Source organism: Mobula birostris, chromosome 12 (assembly GCF_030028105.1).
Source record: "Mobula birostris isolate sMobBir1 chromosome 12, sMobBir1.hap1, whole genome shotgun sequence".
Lineage (NCBI taxonomy): Eukaryota > Metazoa > Chordata > Chondrichthyes > Myliobatiformes > Myliobatidae > Mobula > Mobula birostris.
Window position 1 is genome coordinate 80,699,161 of NC_092381.1, and position 15,363 is coordinate 80,714,523.

Genomic DNA, 15,363 nt, shown 5'->3' on the forward strand with positions numbered 1-15,363 from the left:
AACATCTTCTCCTTGCCAACAACAAACACTGGTGTCCCTTAAGCATGCGTGCTTATCTCACTGCATTGTGGATCACCGACTGCTTACTAGCGTGGTCGAACAAGAATTTGGGGTGTTTGTGATATAAATCCCTGATACATTCTGGCCTTGAGGCACAAAGGCTGGTGATTTGTCACCATTTTGGGTCATTTTCTACACCAACTCTGATATTTTAATTAGCTTTATTCATGGAGTTCCAAGATACTTTGGACACCATTATTTCTAACCAATGTCCTGACTAGATACAGTAAAGTACGTTTGTATATTTCCCAAAGTTTTTCTCATTTCTACCATCTTTGTAGCCCAGTAATTCCATCTACACTTCATGATATCTCATCTTTGTGCCATCAGCAAACTTGTATATGTGTCTTTCTATCCCTTGTCCAAGTCACTTATAAATAATATAAATCACAACAGCTTCAAGATATAAGTGTGGAGTACCACTAAACCCATCCAGTTAGACTACCTGTCTGCTAACCTACTGTCTTCTGTTGCCCTGCCAGTTTCTTAGCAAAAGTTTGCTTTCAGTTCCACAATTAAAGGTAGCACAGTTCTGCTGTCTCAACTCTCCAGATGACCCATGACCAATCGTGATCTTCTGAATGGAGCTTGTATATTTTTCCTGTGACAGTATGGGTGTCCTCTGGGTACTCCGGTTTCCTTCTAAATCTCAAAGATGCCTGGGTTAATAGGTTAATTAATTGTACTGGTCAGTGGCAGAATTTAAGGAGGTTAATGGGAGTTTGAAAGCACAGGATAATGTCGGAGGGTGTTTGATAGATAACGCAGATTCAGCGTTCTGTTGCTGCATGACTGCGATATAAAATTTGAATGAGATTTAACAGTCTCTTAATCAGAGCTCCACGTAAGTCACAGCCATGGAAATTCTCTGGTCTGCTGGTCTTGTCGTATCTTTCAAGAAACCTTAATCACCTGCCCTTTACCTCCCAAGGACTGACAGGACTTCTTCATTGTTCTTACTCCCCTCCGCTTTACCCTGTCGCCATATTTCATCAAGCACATTTGTCTCTGATTTTCTTGCCGTTCTGCTACTGTTTATGTCCCTCTGCCTGGTCTGCTGAACTTTGACAGCATTCCCGGTTTTAAATTCTCAGACTTCCAGTCTCCAAGGTATTTCGTATATACTGTAATACTGGGATTTGACTATATATTTCTTAGAAAACATAAATGTAATTTTTGTATTAAAGCAGAACGTTCAACTCCCTGAAATAATTCTTTGTTCAGGAAATAATAGTGCAAACGTCTAATAATAACAGCAGAAATAAGAATGAAAATCCCCTTCGTTTTTATTTAGTGTTCGTTTACTATACATTTCATAGATTTATAACACATTCTGGGCAATTGTGCAAAAGTGTCTATTTCTATACAAGACAATTCCTCAGAATGCTGCAACTGCCTGCCAGCATGTAAAGAATGTGCATACTCCAACAAAAGAACCTTTCACTGCATTTCTCAGCAGGAGTCAGGGCTTTTATCTACAAATTCCAAAAGCTTAAAAGAAATGCTTTTTGCATAACCATTTCAATTCTGGTTTCCTTTATCTCTCAGCTGCATGTCAAACTACCTTAGTATATGCAAAAAAAATCCTCCCTTCTTCCTTCCTCTCTCCCTCCTCCCACACCAGATAAATTTTGTATGTACATTCAGACTCTGAAAGCATTACTGTCTCGAGTAAGGATACAGAAGGAGCTTGGTATAGGCTGTGCCCTCAGAGATTACCAGAAGCCAACAATAGCTCTAGCTTGTTAGGATGCAGGACTGGCATTCGGACCATTTCCCCCAGTGAGACTTCAGCAGAGACAGAGCGACAAATCTGGCTCCACACAAGCTGATGTACCAAGAGGTGCCTGAAAGCTTCATTCAAAGCATTCCTGCTCCATTGCAGGCTACCAACTGCAAGAAAAGCCATTTCAGAGCCTCATTTACGTTGTTTACAAGTGCCAGAAAGGTAAGGCGTCTGCATTGTTAATTGTCTTGTGGTGTGTAAGCTTGAACAGGTTTACATCAAAAATATTTTTTAAACAGTACAAATAAGGCAACAAAACATTGTAATTTTTGATTGCTCCTGCTTCACCTTGATCTCTGAGTGCAATTTTTATTTGTTTTTTTACATCTAACATGGATGAATGCTGGAATGCTGATTTTACTCTTTTCCTAGCCTGTCGATTTATGTGCAGGCTGTGCTGGATAAATATTAACATTTAGCAAATTAAATGGACTTTTCTGGGTATGCCGAGCATAAAAATAGCTTTAAAAATCCAAATATTTGGTTAATAACTGAATGCTTACATTTTTTTACACAATTCCTGAGAGAGAGAAAAAAATTGTTCAAGTCTTGTATGGTTTTCTATCAAATCTTTAAAACCAAATAGCAATGTAACTAATGGCTGCTGGAATACAAGCTGCTTCACCAAGTTTCAGAAGGTGCAAGGATTATGCCAGCACTAAATGGCAAAAAAAAATACCCAGAGTTATTTAAGCTTCCTACTGGGCTTCTGTAACAGCAAGAATTCACTCTACAATGAGAAACACAGCATCAGATCACCAAACATAAGCCTCTAGAAAGGCAGCACTTGTCAGTAAACAGCCGGACAATTCATATAAAATGTCCTCACTGGTGAGCCAAGAGCAAACGTAGCTCACTGTTTGCCAGGGCTTAGTACGCAGTGCCCAGAATTGACCATGTCCATGACCACTGAAGTGCAGGTGACACAGTGGCACAGCCGGTCGAGCCAGTCCATCAGCCCAGTTCGATCCTGACTTCCAGTGCTGGCCGTGTGGAGTCTGCAGGTTCTCCCTGGAATCATGTAAGTTTCCCGCTGATGCCCTTGGGTGCGCAGGTTGGTAGGTTAACTTGCCACTAAGTTGCCGCTGCGTTGCAGGTAAGCGGTAGAGAGGTGGAGAGGTCTGCGATGATGGGAATGTAAAACTGGATTAGTGTAAATCGATGCTAGACAGTCAGTGGTGGGCCAAAGGTTGTGTTTCTGTGCTGTCTGGCTCCTTGACTGAATGACCCTAGCAGCAAGCGTCCCCTTCACTCAATTTTAACCAGGCATGTTACACACAGCTATTTGTAACTCTGCTTTTCCACATATGTGGTGTCTATAAAATTCATAGTTCCTAGAATGTGAGATGTTATATTTATGCAGCATTGTTAACAAGCCCTGAAGTGTTTTTTTATTAAGTCCTTTCGACACGCAGCTTCTGTGGAGAAGTGGAGACTGTGAAGTTAACTTGCAGAGAGCAAGTTCTCAGAACTGCAATGAAGTAAGATGGCCAGTTTATTCTGTTGGTTTATTTATTGTGCAAACGTAGGCTAACTCACGGGAGGAACTCCTGTTCTTTTTTAAATGATACAGAACTTTAGAGGGCTATGAGCCAAACACAGATAAATGGAACAAGTGTAGAGGGGCATCATGGGTGAGTTGAGCTGAATGGCCTGGCTTCACACAGCTTTTCTCTCTGACTCAAGATATCATTGGATCTACTGGATCATCTGGTAGCTTGGTTTAATATCACTCATGGGGGAGTATGCCTTGGGTCAAGACTGAAACCCCGAAGGTGGAAATATGTAAAAATATTCATCCTTTCAAACAGCAGTGAATCTAGAGACACATCAAGAGTCCTGATGCAGAGTCTCAATCTGAGATGTTGACCATCCCTTTGCCTCCACCGATATTCTTTTAACCACTTGGTTCTTCTAGGAGCTTATTTTTTAATTAGAACCAGTAAAGCTGGGCTTGTGACCCCAAGCCCACAACCCTGTCGAGCTTGGACGTCTCAGCCTTGCTACAGATTCAGTAAGGGTCTTGTTCTGCTGCTGGATGCCAGGTGGACACCGGTTATGGGGTCCAGTCCTGCACTCCTTTTGGGAAACTGCCTCCCTAATCTGGTGCCAAGCAACTGTATGGCCTTATTTAAGGAGGCAAATTAGCTAACTTCAGTTTACTGTTTTTGGTTTGACAGTATGGATTTTAGGACTGTTTTTACAAGCTTTATTTATATGTTTCAAGAAATGAAAATGTACAAATTTAACCATTTATAGAATAAATGTACTTCTGAGGAACAGACCATTTGGCCCACGATGCCTGTGCTGACCATACCAATTTAAACTGCACATGATTCATATCCCTGCATTGCCTTTAATTTACTTCAGTCTTAATTGGCCAAAGCAATTAAAAATCATTGGAAGTCCCTCTAGTCTCTCACAGTCGGCAAAGCTAGTGGCAAGGCTTTGCCAGTTGTGAAAGCCATCAGCAGCATTTCGGAGCAGGGCTTCCTCTGTTCCGTGGGAGCCTCTGTCGCCACACTGGTTACTCTGTGGAGCCAGGGGATTCTGAGGTCCGGGTAGCTGGGTCACGGTCACCCTGCTCTGGGTCCAAGTGTGTACTGTCTTAGAAGGATTGTGAATAACGACTACAAACCGGGGAGATGGGGAGTGGGCTGTAAATTCTGCTCCATTTACTTTCAATCCATCCGCCTCCCAAATAAAGAAGATTTAACAATTCAAAGCTACTTCATGGTTGAAGTATCATTACTGTCCAAAGGTAATTAGCACTTACAGACAGTCCTTTAGCAGACGGTCTGGACTGGAATAAATCTCCTTGATGCAGCCCTAGGCACTTTATCCTTCTTAGGCCCAGCCTGCTCAGAAGGAAAACAAATAGCTGAGTGATGGTCTATATTACTGCTCAGACAGCTGCACAGCATTTATCCTGCAGCATTTACAGAACCTTTTCAACCCAACTCTAATTGCCATCAGTGCAGTTGGTCTACTGCCTTCCCAATATGCTCACTTGAAGCAAAACAAAATAGAGAAGCTTTCATTATCCTGAATTCAACACCCAAAATATAATGGAGGAAATCAGCAAGTTAGACAACATCTGTCATTATGACTGTCTAATTCAGCAAGTTAGACAGTCATTATCATTATCCTTTAGGCAACACACATAAAATAAAGGAGGAACTCAGCCTGTTAGACAGCATCTTTGATAGGCATAGATGTTGCCTGAGTTGCTGAGTTCCCCCACCATTTTGTGAGTGTCGCCCCAGATTTCCGTCATCTGAAGAATCTCTTGTGTCTTTGGTTTTATGACTACACAAATAGTGACTGAAGACTTCTTAAATCTGAGGGTTTTACTGGCTATCTAAACTTTCAATGTGTGTCACCACAAGTCGGAAAGTTCTGCAAACTTGGAGGCGTATGATTTTGCATGAAAATCATTGAGTAGGGTTATCACACAAATGCAAATGACAAGTGGAGGAATTTCTTAATTATTAATATCACAATGACTGTTTGTCTATGAAGGCTGTCAGTCATCCAGGTCATTGTATATCAAGCATTAGTAAATCAAGGAAACAGTACTTGCTGTGTTGTCCAGAAGATGTTTCACCACTCATCAGAGAGGCTTCTTCAGTTCTGATCCATGGTGGGTGGTTTTCCAGCTTGTGAACTCTGTGAGTTGTTGAAAGGTATAGGAGTCATATGAGGTAATGAGAGCGTCTTTACTCTTATCTTTGTACGAATGGGGGTAGAGATGTTCAGACTGCGTTGTAAGTAGCTGATAGGTGATGTCGTACCCCACCCCCTCTGTTCAGGGATGGGGTTTCCAGTTTGACAAAGATGGTTTTTGGACCCCTCTTTCAAACCACCTGTCCTCCCTGTCCAAAATGTGCACATCAAAGGAAGGTTCCTTGTCCTTTAGGTGTAGATATACAGCCAAGTCTTGACCTGAGGTGTTAGCCCTCCTATGTTGGGCCATCCGTTTGTGAAGTCGTTGTCTTGTCTCGCCGATATATAGATCTGTGCATCAAAGCGACATCAAAGATCCACAATGACTATTGTTTCTTTCTGATAATATGCATATCAAAAGTGGTGGATATCACAATTCACAGTGCAATCAATCTGTCGTCCTCAACGTTAGCAACTAATTTGAATGTTCCAGAACCTGCTGAGACACCATCATTGGTTGAGAGAAAACTAACTCTCACCTTTGGACTGAAATGCTGAGGGTCATCAAGACTGGCAAATGGACCAAGTGCAACATCACTTCTATGAGCTAGTGGATGTCATCTAATGATAGCTTTGCTGACAACATTGCCACTACACAAAATGCTTACCTCTCTATTCTAGTTCCTCCTTAAAGTCAGACTTTAAAATATGCCTTCCTCAGCATATTTTCACTCCTCTGACCTAATATGGTTGTGATGGTCTTTACTCTAATGTTCCCGTGAAGTACTGTATAAAGTGCTTTGAAAATGGCTTGCTTTGCTGTTGTTGTCTTAGCCACTCACTCAGACTTCTATATAAGTGATATTCCAGTGAGAATAAACTCAGCCTATCCAATCCCTCTTTGTAACTACAGCTCTTCTTTCCACACAACAGCCTGGGAGCAAATCTCTTCAGAAACCTTTCTAATGCTACCAGATCTTTCCTGTTATTTGGCGCCCAGAACTCCTCATGATACACTAAGTGCATCCTGCCTGGTATTTTGTACATCTGCAACACAACATCCCATCTCTTATACTCAAACTTCAGCCTCTGAAGGGAAACTCGCCAAAGCCTTCTTCACCACCCATTTAGTTATGTTGCCTCTCTCAGGGAGCTATGAACCAAGTCCATCTGTACATTAACTAACCTGAAGACCCTAGCATTTACTCTATATATCATGTTAATACTTGATATTCAGAATGCTTTAACTCAAAATTGTCTGGATTAAATTTCATCTGCCACCATTCCACCCAATTTTCCAACTGATTGGTATCGCTTTATATCCTTTCAAACTCTTCTTTCTATTTACTCCTCCAAAAATTTTTGTTTCGTCAACAAACATACTGATCAGTTCACCTGCATTCGTATCCAAGTATCTGGTCCCAGCATTAACCCTGTGGTACACCATCTAGTTACTGATCTCCAGTAAGAAAAATATCCCTTGATCACTAGGCTCTGCCTCTTATTACTGAGCCAGTTTTGAATCCAGTGTTCTAACACATTTTGTGTCCTAATCTTCTGGACTGAGACTTTGCAGACCTGTACATGGGACTCTGCCAAAAGCCTTTCTAAAGTCCACATAAACCACATTTACTGTGTTATCATCAATTTTCAAAAACTCTATCAGATTTGTGAGACAGGCTTTGCCTTGCACAAAACCCCATTGACTCCTAATCAGTTTCTGCATTTTCATAAACAAAAACCTTTTTCTTAGAATTTGCTTCCAATAATTTTCTTAGTATTGATGCAAGGCTCACTCCTTGTAATGTCCTGGTTTATCCCTTTTTTGAATAGGGGAACAATATGAGCTTTCCTCACATGTGGTGAACAAAGCTCTGTGAGAGACCCAGCAATCTCCTCAACTGCTTCACCTAGTGTCCTTTGGTAGGTCACATCAGACCCTGGGGATTTATACACCTTCCACCTTAATGTTTACCAATATCTCTCAACACTTCATCCTTCCTGACATGAGTTGATGAGTTTGTGCGGAGAATGAAAAAAAAGGATTAACGCAGGATTATTGTAAATGGGTCCACACAGGAGATGGGCTGAAGGGCCTGTTTTCCTGCTGTATCAATTTGTGATTCTATGACTAATTCATTCTAGGTTCTCCCACAAGCGGAAATATTCTGTCCATGTGAAAGCTGTCAATCAACTTAGGGTGTAATGTATTCTAATCGTGCCACTTCCTGAATCATCAAATAATTTCCTAGTATATGTTCTGCCTGAGGATTCCTTCCTCTGCGAATTCCCTCAAGTTACAAGTTGGCAGCAGAGAAACATGTCATCTGGTCCATCTGTTTAACAAGCCAAAGCTTATTCTTCCTCTCAAGCCTCCTCCTATTCCTCCATTTCCACCCCTTCCTATCAGTAGATGCTTCCATTCATTTCTCCACATTGTGTTTCCCTCCTCCACCTACACCTCTCCCCTCCGCTTCAATGTCATCAAGTGGTTGCACTTTGCACATTCTTGCCACACTTTGAGTAAAGGATCCCTCAAGTTCTCCATTCGATTTACCAGTGACCATCAATGTGCCATTTAAGTTTGGACTCTGCAAACATGAAAACTACTTCTGTATTTCTATCCTAAGAAGACTTTCATTACCTTTACTACTGGAAACACACCCCCAGTCGATAGCCCCAAACGTTGCTGTACAGGAGCATCAGTAATTGTTCTTTACTTGTATTATTCCTCCAGAGAAATGAATTACAGAGCAGACAACAATGTGACCTACTCCTATGTCGCACTTAAGACCATAAGACGATAAGGCATAGGAGCAGAATTAGGCCATTCAGTCCATCGAGTCTTCTCCGCCATTCCATCATGGCTGATCCTAGATTCCACTCAACCCCCATACACCTGCCTTCTCGCCATATTCTTTGATGCCCTGTCCGATCAGGAAACTTTCAGCTTCCGCCTTAAATATACCCATGGACTTGGCCTCCACCTCGGTCTGTGGCAGAACATTCCACAGATTCACTACTCTGTAGCTAAAAAAAAAATTCCTCTTTACCTCTGTTCTAAAAGGTCACCCCTCAGTTTTGAGGCTGTGCCTCCAGTTCTCGATATCCCCACCATAGGAGACATCTTCTCCATGTCCAGCCTATCTAGTCCTTTCAACATTCGGTAGGTTTCATTGAGATTCCCCCCCCTCATTCTTCTAAATTCCGGTGAGTATAGGCCCAAAGCTGCCAAAAGCTCCTCATATGTTAATCCCTTCATTCCATATTGACTTTGGTTGTATTTCTAAGCACTTCTTTTTGAAAGAAAGGAGCCTCAACCCCTTTCAGCATTTCCCATTAATTATTTTCTCCTAGCTTTGATATGTTCTTGTGATTTATCTTCCTTCGTCTGCCTCCTGCGCCATGTCACGGCACCCTTCTTATTATATGAAGACTACAGTTATACACCATTCTCCTTCTGGGCAATAGGTCTCCGTTTCAAATATCTGAGAACACAACAGTTGTGCTAATCTTACTAATCAACAGCTTGCAGTTATGCACAAAGAAAATGCTCAGCAATTTAAATAAAAGCGGCATTAAAAAGCAACTTGCAAGGTATTTCACCTCTTTCCAATACAGAAGGTTTAGGCCATGGAGTTCCTGAGTGAAATAATTAGGAAATTGTTAGATGACTAATGATGTGAATGGCTGGCATCCTTCTAAAAACACTCAACCATGATTGAGTGGCCCATTCCACAACTTGCTGCTTAATTTGGCCTCAGAGAAAAGGAAAGATTTATACTGAGGGGAAAGTCATTTGTCACTGTTCAGCACATGCAATTCCTTTTGGGGCCACACTAGTGAGCAATCACATTGGTATTGCACTGTTTCTCAACATGGGAGCACAAAGGACTAGGGTAGACCACAACAAAACATCTCCAAAGGAAACCAGTCTTCCAGTGCTTCCAATGAAAAGGTGAGAACTAAAAGGTGCCAGGACAGAATACTTGTGCATCATTCAAAAGTCAGGCTTAATTGCCAAGATCATTATCCTCTACTAATTTTCAAGTGGAACATAAAGACTGTGCATTTCTTTACATACTTAGAAATGAATGACACCAGTCAATAAATATAACCTCTTATTAGTTTGATCCTCAGAAATGTTATATTGCAGAATCAGAATCAGGTTTAATATCACCAGCATATGTCATGAAATTTGTTGTTTATGCAGCAGCAGTATAATGTAATACATAATAATGTAAAAACTGTGAATGACATTAGCTATACTTATATATATATATAGCAAATTAAATGAGTAGTGCAAAAAAAGTAATGGGTTCACTGTGGTTTCTTTTGTGTTAGTGTATCAACTAAGATCTCATTGTCGTTCCAACAAACATTAACAATAATTGCATCATCTAGGCAACACTATGCTGTGTAAATTCACAGTTGGCTTGTTAGAGTGGCACATCTGCACCGTGCACTTCTTCCCTCGTGGGGAAATTCAATTAGCCGCGTTTGAAAATGTCCTCGTGTTCAGCTGCAAGCTGTGAGTGAAGCCATGCTGCAAATCAGGAATAGGTGGGGTGGAGAGGATGTTTCTTTTTGTGGGAGAATCAAGAACCCGGAGTGGCCCACAGAGACAAAGGTGAGGTCAATTTTTTTTCTCTCTGTGAGTCTGTGGAATTCTCTTCCTTAAAGTACAGTGGTCTTTGAATATGTTTAAGACGAGCAAGGGTTGGAAGGCTATTATGTAGGGCAGTCATATGAAATTGAGCTTGCAGTCAGATCAGCCCTGACGTTACTGAATAGTGGAGCAGGCTCAATGGGTTAAATGGTCTCCCTTCGTTCCTAATTCAAACTCTTGTACTCTATCACCATTAGCCCAATGACCATGGTAGTCCTGATCACACAGGTCGAGTGTCAACGGCAAAAGCGTAAAGACAGTTACTCTTTTTAAAAAAATGGAAGTGGAATTAGCTCTGTGTAATGAAGTGACTGGAGCTAAATATGATTTAGTCTTCAGGTTTCCTGCAAGTCCTGCTTTATCACAGCAGAAGCATTGGCAACATCAGAGGAAGCAGGACCAACAGATGCAGCAGGGTACAAGAGCATAGGAATAAAGTGTGAAGAACATCAGGACAGACAGTGGATTGCAGCCTCAAACTTACTGCTGGGTCTTTGAATACTGATGCATCATGGGAATCCTGATGTGCCCTCTGAAAAGGGGTCTGTTATTCATTTTACATCTGAGATGGAGGCACTCTTGTTAACCAAAGGCATTAAGAGGTAACAGGAAGAGACAGCCATGCGGGGTCATGAATAGCTGCTGAGGCTCCAGGGCTGCTCACACCCATCTGCCCATCTGTTCACAGAGCAAATCCAAAAGAACTTATCACCAGAAGAACCAACAAAATCAGCAAGCCACAGATCATATAAGGTTCAGCTACATTACTTAAAGCTCATAGAAATTAGTCTCCGTATGGCTGCCACATTTGGGCTTGCAGCCTGTGATCCTCTAACCCACAGTTCCACAGCATGTGTGGATGAGACTTACAAAAGAACAGCATATATACAGTAATAACATTGTACTGAATAAATGCACATGGCTACAGTAATGCAGCAAGAACTGAAATGTTGGCATTTCCTCATGAAGAGAGCATGTTTGCTTCTCCTTTCAAACACAGAGCAAGGGTGGGTAGTAAATTTCCTTCCTTCCATTTATATAGAAACAATAAGAAACAAAATCCTCATTATTTAGCTTTTAAGTGCCCAAACAAATGAATCAAAGAGTGCAAATAAATGAACGTCTATGGTCTGAAACATATTTGGCCAATGTCTTTTTAATCAGGCATTCCATGGATGCTGCCTGACCTGCTGAGTTCCTCCAGCAGTTTGAGTGTGCCTTGCTTTGGATTTCCAACATCTTTTTTCCAGCATTGTTTTTGATCTGCTGCTCCTCTGAGAAGACTCTTCAAGGGATGCCTACCCTGAAGAAGTTTAAATCTTCTCTTCAACAGGAGTTCAGTGAAGACCTCTCTCACTGCTCCCCTGCTGTGATCTCTGCTGCCCTTCACAGCCGCATATCCTTCCTGGGAGCTTGCCTTTGTCACCACCTTGTTCCAGATCTGGCTTCCACATCTGTCTCCTCACATTCCCATTCCAATATGTCAGTCTATGGCCTCCTCTTGTGCCAGGGTGAAGGAGTGACACCTTATATTTTGTCTGTGTAGCCTCCAACCTGATGGCATGAATATCGATTTCTCCTTCCAGTTAAAGAAATTTCCCTCCCCCTTCCCACTTCTATTCCCACTCTCGCCTCCTAACTTTTCTCACCTGACTGTCACTTCCCCCGGGTCCTCTTCTCCTTCCCTTTCTTCTATGGTCAACTTTCCTTTCATGGTAGATCCTTCTTCTCCAGCCCTTTACCTTTCCCACACACTCAGATTCACCTACCACCTTCTGGCTAGTCCTCCTTCCCCTCCCTCCACCTGTTTATTCTGGCATGTTCCTCCTTCCTTTTCAGTCCTGAAGGAGGGTTTTGGCCCAAAACGTCAACTGTTTGTTTATTTCCACGAATGCTCCCTGACTGTTTGCGTCCCTCCAGCGTTTTGTGTGCACTCCACCATGTTACTGAATTATTCAATGGATAAAATGCTGTTTGTTTTGTCAGGATTGTTTGATACAACATACACAGCAGCCGACCAGTATATGCCCCTATTGCCAGGCCTGCACAAGCAGGCACCTCGCAGTTTTCACCCAGTTAACAGGAGTTATTTTACCACTTGATTCCAGTTCATCACCTGCAGCCTATTTAAACCCAGCTCTCATCCACAGTCCTCGTCTTCCCATTGAGCCAGCCAGCCCCAACTGGTTGCTCGTAGCCTTCAGTTACCTTGTTGCCTGTGGTGGTTAGCATTTGTTCTCTCTCATTTTTTGGCTCCTGATAGCTTGTTATTTTCACAGTCTATTAATAAAGTTGTTGTTCGTTGCTGAATCATCTCCACTGCTCTGCTTTTGGGTCAAGCCTCCTCGACATTCCCTGAGAGGATGGGTAAGCCAGTGGTTGACCCAGCAGAGTTTGCTCAGCGAGAGGGTGTCATCCACCAACACGAGGGCACGTTCCAGAAGCAGCTGCAAACCATTGACCATCTGCTCGCCACTCTCAACCAACCTTCCATCTCAGTACAGCAACCCCATGCCAGTCAACTTCCTCCGCCAGAACACCAGATCCTGGTGCCCGAATGCTTCAATGGATCCCCAGCCCGATGCTGCAATTTCCTGTCCCAGTTTGAGCTCCAGCCACCTCTGTACTCTATGGACTGAGCCAAGATTGCCTTCGTCATCTCTTTCATGACTGGGCGAGCTCTCACCCGGGCTACTATTAACTGGGACAATAAAACTACCAGTTGTAATAAATCTGAGGAATTCACCACTGATTTGTGCCATGCTTTCAACCAGCCGGGAAGTGGAAGGGAGGCAGTGGTTTGGATACTGTGCCTGTGTTAAGCCTCACGTTTGGTGCTGGATTACACTGTGAAATTCCAGACCCCCGCAGCGGAGTGCAGCTGGCATGCGGGAGGTCTGCTGGCACATTACTGTCATAGCTTCTCGGAGTGCTTGAAAGATGAGCTGTCTACCTGGGAGATGCCCAGCAACCTCGAAAGCTTCATCACTCTGGCCCTCCATATTGAATAGTGTCTTATGGAACGACCCTCCAGATCACCAGCCAGAACCCCAGTTCCATTCCCAGAACCAATTCAAGCTGCAGGACCCTCATCAGCAATGAACACAGAACCCATGCGGTTAGGGAGAGTTCCCTTAACCCCAAGAGTGTGAGCGTTAGTGGAGAAACAACTGATGTGCTTACTGCAGAACAGCCCATCACCCATGCAACAGATGCCCACTGCATCCAGGAAACAGCACCACCGGGTAGAGATGAGGGGCCTTCTATCTGGTAAGATCCCCCGGCCCCTTGTACCAACACCATAGCCCGACTCACTGTCTCCTTCTTCCCCCACATCCCTGACAGTTCTATGTACACAGGAGGCTCCGGTGGATCCTGGCACAGCAGGCAACTTTCTGACTGAACTGTGTGTGTGCAGCTTGGACTCACTACTGAACCAATCACTCCTCCCTTCCACATCAAGGCCATTGACGGACATCCCTTGAAGTCTGGGAAGGTCAGAGCATGCACTCAGCTGTGCACGTGGACACTGGAGAGAACCACAAGTCCACCTACTCCCTCTTTCTCACCTCCCCCATCTTGGACTACCCCTGGCTCTCCACTCACAGCCCTCACTTTCCCTGGTCCTCCGGTTCACTGCTTAATTCAGGACTCACCTGCCTGCACCCTTGGTTACTTCACGCTGTAAATCTGAGGAAATGGAGGAAACCCTCGACCTGACCAAACTCCCACAGGAACACCAGTAGAAGGGAAACCAGCTCCTTGCCACCTCACAGTCTACATGACTGTGCGATTGATCTCCTCCCGGACACCACGCCTCCTGAGGTCATCTGTTTTCCATCTCCCTTCCTGAGATAGAAGCCATGAATGACTATATCACTGAAGAGCTACAGCGTGGTGTTACTTCATCATCTCACTACTCAGCCGGTGCAGGATTCTTCTTTGTCAAAAAGAAAGATGGGGGTCTCCATCCCTGCATCAACGACCCCGGACTGAATAAAATCAGTATTAGGAACCGTTATCCTCTCTCCTTGATGGATAGTGCATTTGAAACACTCCACAGGGCCCAGATCTTCACCAAACTGCATCTACGGGGTGTGTACAACCTGATTCCTATCTGCCAGGGGGACGATCGTAAGATAGCATTCATAACACCCACCGGACACTACTGAATATTTGGTGATGCCTTTCAGACGTTACACAGTCCAGCAATTTTCCAAGCTTTCATTAACAAGATACTCCGTAGCATGCTACACAGGTATGTGTTAGTCTACCTCGAAGGCATCTTCATCTTTCTCAACGACCCCCAAGGCCACATCTTTCATGCCCATTTAGTCCTTCACAATCTCCTCGAAAACCAACTGTACTGCAAGTTAGAAGAATGCCAGTTCACACACCCCAGTCATTTCCTTCCTGGGTTATGTCCTTTCACCCCAAGGCATAGCCACTGACTCAGAGAAATTGCGCAGCATCGTTGAATGGCCCCAACTGTGCTCCCTCCAACAGCTGCAGAGCTTTTTGGGCCTGTTCAACTTCTACTGCCATTCATCAGCAGCTTCAGCTAAATTACTGCTCCTCTCATCTCCCTTACCAAATCCCCTACCTCACAGATAACCCCTGGTCTGCTGCTGCGGATCATACTTTCTCTGGTTCTTAAGAACCTGATCGGCCGGGCCCTACAGCACAAGCCTGCTCTGGCCAACACACTTGACGACCGTGCACTCTGTGGCACTCCAGGGAACCCACTCCTTACCCCTCTCTGGCCATCCAGACACACAATGGACTCTGGGTTTTCTGTTACACCAGTTCTGGTGGCCTACCATGATGCAGGTCGCCACTGCCTGCTGGTCAATGTGCCCAGGCCCATCCTCCAGCCAGCGGCCCTCTGGTATCCTATTGGTCCCTCGACACCTGTGGTCCCACGTCGCCACGGATTTCACAGGGTTTGCCACTTTCCAAAGGGCCATAGTGATCATGGCAGTGCCGGACTGGTTCTCCAAGGCTCCTCATTTCATTACCCTTCCCGAACTTCCACAGCCACTGAGACAGAAGACCTGGTTCTCCAACACTTCCTATAGTTCGCCTCAGCAATGTGCACTTTCTATAGTTCACCTCCACTGTTTGCTGGGGCCACACAATTCGTCACTCATTTCTGGTGAGCCTTCTGCTCCCTCCTCTGCCC

General features: G+C 43.8%; 1 protein-coding gene across 1 annotated transcript in view; it reads left to right on the top strand.

Annotated features, from left to right (window-relative positions):
• The first annotated feature begins 1,615 nt into the window (after window positions 1-1,615).
• LOC140206078 (regulator of G-protein signaling 8-like) overlaps window positions 1,616-15,363 on the top strand; it is a 49,698-nt gene continuing 35,950 nt past the window's right edge. The window contains exon 1 of the mRNA XM_072274201.1: window positions 1,616-2,008. Within this exon, the coding sequence (XP_072130302.1) occupies window positions 1,892-2,008 (117 nt within the window). The 5' untranslated portion in view covers window positions 1,616-1,891. The remainder of the gene's footprint in view (window positions 2,009-15,363) is intronic.